The sequence below is a fragment of the Electrona antarctica genome, assembly GCF_951216825.1.
Source record: "Electrona antarctica genome assembly, contig: scaffold_41, whole genome shotgun sequence".
Taxonomy (NCBI): domain Eukaryota; kingdom Metazoa; phylum Chordata; class Actinopteri; order Myctophiformes; family Myctophidae; genus Electrona; species Electrona antarctica.
Window position 1 is genome coordinate 62,981 of NW_027638439.1, and position 10,998 is coordinate 73,978.

Consider the following 10,998-nt stretch of genomic DNA (forward strand, 5'->3'; position numbering starts at 1 on the left):
GTTGTAAGTACGGATGAAATTAAATGTGTTACAAAATACATATTGTGTACGTTCTTATATATTATGGCTACAGCCATTGGTCAAATATATGAAAGGAGTATTTCACATTTGGGGCCATTTTAACAGAAGTTCATATACAAGCTTCCCATTGTATTTTCAAACACCATTTTAACCATGTTAGATTAATTGAACATATCCTGACGAAGACCCGAAGGGGTCGAAACGTTGTACCCTCTTCTCCATGAATTAAAAATCTGGAGCTCAAGGCTGGTGTGCGAACTACATCTCCTTTCATCAGATTCATTGAAAACACCCGGATTCTGCATGGTGACTGATTTTCTTATTTTCTAGTTTTTCTACTTGATGAGGCATTTCTGTCTCTTTTTATTTCCCTTTTTATTTTATATTTGACATTGCACATTGACATCACAAGATGTGTTCTCTCTCTTTCCTACTCAGATCATGCATCTCAAATGGCCAATTCTCTGGTTACCATTTCAGATTTGTCTCCATTCCAACTGAGAGAGAAATTAGCACACGTTTTTGTATATAGGTCTAATGTATTTTATAGTGATATTCAAAAAATGCTCACATGTGCTTACCACATATTATGTGGTAAGCACATGTGAGCATTTTTTGAATTAAAACCTGTGAAAGAAATATTGTGTCATAAGTTCTTATACTGTAGAGCCCATGGGCCTTCTTCTCTTCATAGTACTGGTCAATTATATTATTAACACATTTCACATTATGAAATAGTAATAATTATGTTGGTGAAATGGGTATGGAGACGTGGGAAGACCTCTGTTATACTGAACAAACAATATAACAATGATTACTAGAGCTATTTTAACAAAACATATCCCTTACAAGTTACAGCACCTTTAACATTTCACACAGTACTGTTCAAATGACATGTAGGCATATTCTCGCTTTTATGTATAATAGATGTCAAATGGCCAGTTCTCTGGTTACTTAATTTATACTTTTATTACAAGATCCAACAGCATCATATCAAGTTAACAATAATGATGTTGTTGTGTTTAAAATGTCACAGAAACACTGCAACTAATCTGGGCGGCTTGAGCTGGAGAACAAAGAGCCAATCGAAACGACTCTATGTAAATACGTGTAGGAATGTTCACACCCCCAAAATGCGCAAATAAACTGTAAATACAGAGACATTTTTGCAATGTAATTACAACGACTTAATGACACTAAAACGACTTTCTGATGGAATAAAAACATTCTTTAACATTCCAACTGCGTTAATGTGGCAAAAATCGAAAACCACCCAAAAAAAAAAAAAGCTATTTTGGTCTATTGTGGAGTTTCATTAGAGCCGACTTGTGGTTGAAAATACTGTGAGGGGTCTCTAACTTGAGCAACCTTAAAAAACACCAGATAATTCACACTGGAGAGAAACCCTATGGATGTGATCAGTGTGGACACCACTTCTCTAACTTGAGCAACCTTAAAAAACACCAGATAATTCACACTGGAGAGAAACCCTATGGATGTGATCAGTGTGGACAACACTTCTCTACAATGGGAAACCTTAAAACACACCAGATAATTCATAGTGGAGAGAAGCCATATGGATGTGATCAGTGTGGGAAACACTTCTCTAACTTGAGCAACCTAAAAAAACACCAGATAATTCACACTGGAGAGAAACCCTATGGATGTGATCAATGTGGACAACACTTCTATCAAATGTCAAGCCTTAAAACACACCAGAGAACTCATACTGGTGAGAAACCCTATGGATGTGCACTGTAAAAAATTTATCCGTTAAAAAACGGCGAAATGTTCCGGTAATTTGCTGCCAATGCATTGTACCGTTAGTCTACGGACACTTCCGTCAACCCTATAACGGATCATTTCGTACTTTCACAGGACTAAGTCTGTTCCTTTCACGGACACTTCCGTCATCCTAAAACGGAAGATTCTGTATTTTTACAGTATTTAGTCAGTTCCTTTTACGGACATTTGAGGAAAATTCTGTACTTTTACAATACTTAGTCTGGTCTTTTTACGGACAAGTCTGTACTGTTATGGAACTTAGTCTGGTCTTTTTACGGACAATTCTGTACTGTTATGGAACTTAGTCTGGTCTTTTTACGGACAAATCTGTACTGTTATGGAACTTAGTCTGGTCTTTTTACAGACAATTCTGTACTTTTATGGAACTTAGTCTGGTCTTTTTACAGACAATTCTGTACTGTTATGGAACTTAGTCTGGTCTTTTTACGGACAAATCTGTACTGTTATGGAACTTAGTCTGGTCTTTTTACAGACAATTCTGTACTTTTATGGAACTTAGTCTGGTCTTTTTACGGACAAATCTGTACTGTTATGGAACTTAGTCTGGTCTTTTTACAGACAATTCTGTACTGTTATGGAACTTAGTCTGGTCTTTTTACGGACAAATCTGTACTGTTATGGAACTTAGTTTGGTCTTTTTACAGACAATTCTGTACTGTTATGGAACTTAGTCTGGTCTTTTTACGGACAAATCTGTACTGTTATGGAACTTAGTCTGGTCTTTTTACAGACAATTCTGTACTGTTATGGAACTTAGTCTGGTCTTTTTACGGACAAATCTGTACTGTTATGGAACTTAGTCTGGTCTTTTTAACGGACAATTCTGTCCTTTTACGGACACTTACGTTAATCCGAAAATAGAAAATGATGTACATTTACATAGGATATTCTTTGTACAATTTACGGACATCAATCTGATTAAACCACAAATATACAAATATAACATGTTTATTTGTATTTCTTTTCTTCAGTGTGAACAGTGCAATTAAACATTTTTTCTTTAACATTAAAGTGCAATTAAACATTCATTTTTCTTTTTTTAAACATGCACAAAGCACCCAGACAACACATTAACCGCCAGGATTAATTAATTCACCTCATACAGGAAAGGATTTCCCCTGTTTTACGGCGTATATCTATTCTGCGTCCGAGCATAGACATGGTAACGCCTGTCTTGAATGTCCTCAGATGCAAGGGTACTCCGTGGTGGGAAATAATACAAGTAAAAGAGAATGGCAACACGCGACAGTAACTTGTAACTTTAATTTTTGTAGAAGAGGCAAACTAATAGTTTGTGCCGTTTACTTTGATTGAATAATTGAACACGTAGGCCTATGTACTATCATTTGATTTGGCTGTGTTCTAATACTAAAAAAGATCAAGGGAAAAGAGACCTTTTTACAGTACAATAATGTTTAGAGTTTACAGATGTATACAAATAAACAGGCCAACGGCATAAACAATATTAGTTTGCCTCTTCTGCAAAAATAAAAGTTACTGTCACGCGTGCCAAGCTGCCATTCTCTTGTATTATATATCGTATTATTTATTTCCCACCACGGAGTAACCTCACGCAGCAGACTATCCGGCAGGCAGGGCGTTACCATGTCTATGCTCGGACGTAGAAAAGATATACGCAGTTTTACGTTTTGAAAAGCCTACACTTGTGACTGTTGGCATCACGATCATAAACACTATAAAATACCCTTTGGCGTGAGGTCCTGGGCGGGTAATGTGTTAGTACTATATAGTTGCATTACATTTCCATCATAGAAACAATAGAACACAACTTTTATAGACATTTCCATATAATAAAAATATACATTCAACTGTAACACATTTCTCTTAAAACTTGTACAGGGATCGTTTGCCACTGCCTTCAAACTACTGACTCACCCGTCAGTGGGGAATGAGGAGTCCCCTCCAGGAGGATGTAGAAAGTGTCCTACACCTCCCACTCCTCATTCCCCACCGACGGGCGTTGCCCCAGCCTGTAGGAGAAGATGCAGTGACAAATATCACCCTCCCCACCCAACTTCCCTCCCCTGAACATGGGGGATTTGAACTACATTTGGACAGGTACTTAACCCCTGCGCCACCTAAGTGCCATAAAAATTTTTAAGAGCTTTCTGAAATGTAACACATTTCTCTTAAAACTTGTACAGGGATCGTTTGCCACTGCCTTCAAACTACTGACTCACCCGTCAGTGGGGAATGAGTAGTCCACTCCAGGAGGATGTAGAAAGTGTCCTACACCTCCCACTCTCATTCCCCACAGACGGGCGTTGCCCCAGCCTGTAGGAGAAGATGCAGTGACAAATATCACCCTCCCCAAATTTTTCAAAACACAATAAAATACATGTCCTTTGTCACAGCTTTCAAACTACTGACTCACCCGTTCAGTGGGGAATGAGGAGTCCCCTCCAGGACGATGTAGAAAGTGTCCTACACCTCCCCACTCATTCCCAACTGATGGGCGATGCAGGAGAACATGCAGTGACAAATATCACCCTCCAATGATTTCAAAACACAATAAAACATATCAATACAGCAATCAACTAAACAGCTTAGTGCAACAAAATAGGCATTTCTCACCTTTAGAATACTCAAACATCAGACTAACATTCTGAGATAGATAATAGTTAAGTTCTGTTTGGGGGGGCAGGTACTTCACCCCTATGCCCCCTTAGTGCCATACACATTTCCATTTCAAAACTTAATAAACAGCAATGCTGTTGCATTCTCACCTTGAGAAAAACATTGTTACAGACTGGCAGTCTGACATACAAGAGGTAGTGTGTGTGTGTGTGTGTGTGTGTGTGTGTGTGTGTGTGTGTGTGTGTGGTTGTGCGTGTGGGTACACGCAGTCCAAAAACCTCACATGTTCCATACGAAGTCCTTCATTGAGTCACAAACTTTGACAGTCTTGAATCACAAAACATTGCTCCATCAGACTAACTGTCCTTTGTCAGACAGTAGGTGAGGTGTGTGTGTGTGTGTGTGTGTGTGTGTGTGTGTGTGTGTGTGTGTGTACAGTCCAAAAACCTCAAATGCTCCATTGGAAATCCTTCAGTTGAGACACAAACTTTGACAGTCTTGCCGGAATGTGCCGTTTTTTCCCCTGCTGTTCTGCCTTGGACCCTCTGTCTGGATTGATTCCGAAGAAAACTCTAAGGAAACAGAAGAAATCTTAGCTACACATAAAATAGATGAAACTGAAGTAAAGAGTAACAGACACAGTTGAGATACTTTAGTTAGTTGATGGTGGTCCTTGGCACAAAATGTGCCAAGTAGACAATGAGATACAATATGGAAAACTTGACCTCTCTTAGGCTAAGGGCAGAGCAATATGCAAGGAACTGGAAGAAATAGACATTGTACTGGACTATGACCAATTTGGGCTTTGACAAGTATGCATGTCAAATAGTGACCACGAGGTGGCAACATAGGATAGATCTTTGGTTGGGATTTGCAGCCCTTAGCTTGAATGATGTAAAAATTGTACTGGTAATGAAGGGCAACTTTATTTGTTTAATTTGGGATATTGGCTCAGGGGTAGAGTGGCCAGTAGAGCAGCTGGATGGGAACGGCGAGGTTCCCAGTTCGATCCTGTGGGCTCCCCCAGAGTTAGTGTCAAAGTGTCCTTGAGTAAGACTCTGATGAACCCCTAATTGCTCTCAATGAGCAGGATGGTGCCTTGCATGGTTTCCTCGGCCATCATGGGTGAATGTAATGGTGTATGAATGTGTGTGTGGATGTAATGTAAAGCGAGTTGGATAAAAGCTCTATATAAACAGGGCTGCACACAACTTTTTTGGTCTAGTACTCAGAGGAGCACCTGGAGAAGTTACTTGGCTCTCCAAAATGCGGCGACCCGTCTCGCCGGATGGATAATAGAGGGATGCATGAATATAATAACTTATAGAAAAACTATATTTATTGGATAGGTGGGGACTGGGGAGTCAATGGAGGGTATTGCAACTCTAGATTCATACCATTATTAAAAAGAATCTAGAGTTGCAAATTGCAGCTAGGTCCATGTGTGGTCCAGCCCTAAATGCATATTCTAATAAAAACAACTTAATACTTCCTAAGGATAATATGAGCATCAAAGCAATAATTAGGTACTTAAAAAAAATATATATTATATATATATATATATATATATATATATATATATTTAAATAGCCGATCTACTAGCTCACAACGTGTTGCGGTCTTGCGGAGGAGACACGTTGTGAGCTTGCAGATCAGCTATTTGTTTAACATACACGGCGAAGCATACATCAGGCTTCCCTTTTGTTTTTACCGAGGCAACGTACAGTCAGACTCAGACAGTTAGACACACATGGCTCCTCGGTGCAAAAACAAACAGTGTACACTTCCCAGACTTTACGATAATAAGGGACAGTATGTCGGGACACAGTGTTGTCATGTTGATACGCTTCATGTTGTGCAGGCTGCAGCAGCAGTGCCAGTCCGCAATGCTTTGCACTCTTCCCACTGTCGGAACTAAAACCTGTACCCGTAAAAAGTCAGTGGCCGGTGCCTAGGCTGTGTGAGACGGCATCGCAAACGAGCAACTTGCTCCAGCACCCGGAAAAAAAACATAAGCACAGCGGCGAATGGGAAGAGTGCAAAGCATCCAAAGCATCCCCTTTTACAACTTGTAAAAATGGCCAGTGCACTTGTGCAAGACGTACTTTGAGTGGCAGTCGGTGGGAAATGCTCTCGCTACAGATTGTACTAGTATTCTGGCCATAATAATCATTCTAGGCGGCCCCAGCAGGCGGTACGCAGAAGCGCTTCCCGGCGCTTGATTGACAGCGCAGAATTAATTTTGACGACGCATGCGCACTGGCGTAGTGCCTGTGTGCAGGTCTGTATATAAAAGCACCATTTAGCATTTTCATCATGTAGATAAATATCTTGACCTGTTGAACATGGACTTAGAATGTTTTTGGCAGGTTATGTTTGTAATCATCTGGAACTCTGCACAAGTAAGCCTTGCAGAGCCAAAATAGCAGATCTACAAGCTCACATTGTGTTGTGACGCATTATGACAGACAAGAATTCAAATAGCCCAGCTATAAACATTACAAAACCATGTGTTGCTTACCTTTGCACAAACTCCAGCGTCAACGCCATCTCCTTCGGGTACTCGATGTTGCAGACATAGAACAGGGAGAAAGCATAGGCGAGGGCCGCAACAGGGGAGGTGATGTGGTCATTTACAATGACCTGATCCACAGCCATATTGAATTGCTGGTCACCTTAAACAGATTATCACAAAAAACGAAATTAATTTAAGAAATCACACACCCACGCACAAAAGAAAAATAGAATAATTGCTGTGATTTCTGGTAATTAGTAGTTTTTGGTAAGAACAAGCAAAAAACTTTGCTTTGAAACGCTATTCAACATTTTGTTTCTCAGACTTGTACATACAATTGTACATAATTTAAAGATGTTGCCCCTAATCTGCATATACCTTTTCATCACAACAAATTGTCTTAGCAGGAAAACTAAAAACAAATGGAGCATATATACCAAGCTTGCTGGGATAACTACTAACCTCTGAGTAGGATGCATGGGGTACATGGGAGATCAACATCGTTGGAGTCCTGAGGAGAAAAATAAGATGAAGATACACACATGCATTTGATGATTTTACGTTTCCAATGTACACAAACAGTGTCTGAATCAGAGGTAACGACTAAGCATAGAAATATTACAGGGATTCTCAATATTTTCTATGATTCACACATTACAATATAATTATGTTGCAGTATGTACATGTGACAAGTTTGACAACCCCAAAATTTGTTCTCAGTCTAAATGGGTTAGACTTAGAGTACCAGCAGTGCAAAGTGGATCAACTATGATATGTATAGTATCACTATCTATACGTTGACTCAAGTACTGTGGTTGAGTATTTCTACCACCACTGGATATAGATAATTATGTTGAGATAATTTCCTGGGGTTTACAATCCATAACACTTACCTCATTTTGGAAGAAGAGGCGATCAGGGTTTTCCTTTAAGTATCTAGCAATGCCTTTGATCAGCTCCACTGGACCATCACCCAGCTTCAACCCTATGATTGATTGAATACTTTATTAACAGTTCATACCAATTATACAGAATACATGTTTCTATATCTGTGGTGCTCAAAAGTGTAAACTGTAAAGACGAAACGGAAGTGGGGAGGAGGCTCCACTTCCGCTTTATATTTTAATCATGATAGAACTTCCGTGGCTCCAGACTGTATGAGGGAAGCATTTGGAAATTGCAAGAGGCTACAGTTTGGCAACGTGAGACTACCACATAAGCAAAGATATTAGTGAATAGGATGACATACAATAGAAAATACATATTCAACACTAGTAGCAATAAATGTATATTGGGGAAACAGGGGTGGGGTGGGGGGTAATTTACCTTTGGAGTCGAGGAAGTTGTTGATGCCCGATTCTTTGCCGGAAAGTTCCTCTGCCAGCTTGTTGAGTACCGGAAAGCCAAGGAGTTGAGATGCGTGTTCAAACAGGTGAGGAGCTTCAAAAAAGAATGGCCACTCTTCCTTCATGACCTTGACATAGGGGTGGGCGATATGGAAAAATACAATATCACGATATTTTTTCTAGCATTATCACGATACATGATATTATTTCATGTGTTTTTTAAGGTTATTGTTCAACAAAGCCATCATTCTACAGAAGTATAAATTAAGGTATTGCAAACATATACGATATCTGTGAATATCACGATACGATATTCATCATCATACACAGACCCTTACCAGGACACATGTTCCATCGTTTATGGCTTCACGCTGGATGGGATACGTTTCAGTCATCAATTTTCTAACAGATGACTCCTAAAAATAGAAGAAATCCAATAGATTGTTTTATAAACACACAAACACATATATCTCCGATCTATAAGCTCATGTTTCCCCATTGTGAACTTTATAAATGACTTCTCAATTACTCCATTAACCAAAAGGTAATCCATAGTTACACAATAATCACCAATTAAATAATGGATGGTTGCAGCCTTACCTGGTGGCGATCATGGGTTCTGAAGGCACTTTTCAATTCCTCTTGTTTAGACTGCAGGGCTGCTCTACACTCGGGTCCCTCAACAGCAGGCTGCCACTCCACACATCCGTAACGATCAGAGTATCTGGACCTTTTCCTTCTTGGAGTGTCACCCTCGGCTGGCCTCATCCCGGAGGTTGGATCTCTCTTCATATTTTCAACTCTGTTTTCTAGCTGTTGAAAGAGAACTGAACAACCGTCTGACGCAAACGGCTTATTTCCAAAGGGCTCTGTCTCTTGGAAGGAGAGAGGATATTTATCAATCATCTGCTGGGCGACATCCCGCAGCTGTGCTCTGCTAGGTCTCTGTCCATGATGTGTACAGACGATATCATCCACAAGCAACCGAATCATGTCATGTCTTTTCTTCGTCGGTACCCATTTCTTTGAAGTGAAGGACTCCATGACTGTGGAGGGCATTTTGTGCCATGGCACAGAATATGTCTGACAGGATGGGGAGCCTGCTGGTGTTGTCGTCTCAGGTGGTGTTGGGGGCAGGACTGGCAGGTCTCTCTGTGGCAGAGGTACAGATGTTGGGCCGCTTGTGAAGGGTGTTGAAGCTTGTGAATCTATGGATAACATAACCACCTCATCAATATTACCATTAATATGCTGGTTCTCAGAGTCCGGTTGGGGAACACCAGGGGCACAAATGGGCCATTAACCAATTAAGACCTGAGCCCAGATTCTACAAAATGTCTTCCAAATCCTGACAGTTTTCTGAAAAACATATCAGTGGTGCTAAAACTGTTTCATGTTAAGGACCCACAGAACTATCTGTATTTGACCGTGGACCCCCATCTGAAAATGTGTTGTTCCAGGGACCCCCCCAGAATCAAATAAGAGTTAAAACCGTTTGCTGTGAAAGAATACATATAGTCAAAGATTTACACACGTTTTCACAACTTTTCAAAATAGCAAATCTACAAGCTCGTAGCGCGGCACTCAGGGCCGCACTATGAGCTTGTAGATCTGCTATTTTCCCAACACCTAAAGTTTAAAATAATGGTTAAAAGCTATACGGTGACACAGACACGTGCTCAGGTCTAAATGGGTTAAAGGTCTAAGGGTCAGAGTTAAAGGCAAAAAAGGTTAATTTGGACCAATAGTGCTCCTCAGACCGGACATTGAGAATTGCATTAAATAGAGAAAACATAACACAGAATGTGTCACAAACCAACAAAGTGTGAATTTGCCATTTGTGTACAAATAGAACCAAATGGACCCTTTACATGTACAGACCTGTAAGGGTCCATTTGCACTCAGAGTGTACACATGGAACCAAATGGACCCTTACAGGTCTGTAACTTTGAGTGTACACATGGAACCAAATGGACCCTTACAGGTCTGTAACTGTAGGCCTACATAATATGGAACCAAATGACCTTACATGCAGGTCTGTAAATCAGTGTACATACGGAACCAAATGGACCCACAACTCTGAATGTGTACAAATGGAATCCATTTGGTTTCATTTGGACACCGTATGGGGTTCTTAAATTAAAGTTTGCAAAATACTAGATTATACAGACATCAATTTTGTAGCCTATGTGTACTAATGTGTGCAGAAGAAAAACTTACCAGTTTGGAAAGCACGGACGAGTCTTCTGCACTGAATGACAGACAGAGTGTTCTCAAGGTCCGAGGCTTGCACATCGATGAGGTCATCCACAGCTGCAACTCCTAATTCCTCTAACCTGGCCAGGAGTGCATTCATCTTATCACTACTAAGTGATGGCATGGCTTTCTTAACCAACTGTTTTACAGGCTCCATGTTGGCATGTGTTTCAGAGGAATGAGCAACCTCCCACCTCTCTGATATGAAGAAAGTGGATAATATTCTGTACATTTTTCCAGATTTTGACAGCTGAACAAATCAGAAACATTTTCATCAACTTCATAGACTCCAAGCTCAGGAACCCAGCTGGCCGTTTTCCCCCGTAGCAAAAGTAGGACAGTGGTTTCATTTTTAATAATAATGCTCGCTATTTGTCCCAACTGTAGTTGTCCTTTAGTATATCTCAGTACAACAAGCATACCATTTTCATATGACGTGCCTTTAACCTGGACCTT

At 40.2% G+C, this 10,998-nt stretch overlaps 1 protein-coding gene across 1 annotated transcript; it reads right to left on the bottom strand.

Annotated features, from left to right (window-relative positions):
• Positions 1-4,817: 4,817 nt before the first annotated feature.
• LOC306918075 (uncharacterized protein) lies at positions 4,818-10,699 on the bottom strand (the record flags this gene model as incomplete). The annotated part of the gene is made up of 8 exons (XM_079530963.1): positions 4,818-4,997; positions 6,947-7,100; positions 7,403-7,451; positions 7,834-7,925; positions 8,267-8,414; positions 8,625-8,702; positions 8,887-9,494; positions 10,507-10,699. The coding sequence occupies 8 exons, from the start codon at positions 10,697-10,699 to the stop codon at positions 4,874-4,876; spliced, it is 1,446 nt and encodes a 481-aa protein (XP_079387089.1). The 3' UTR covers positions 4,818-4,873.
• Between the last annotated feature and the right edge of the window lie 299 nt (positions 10,700-10,998).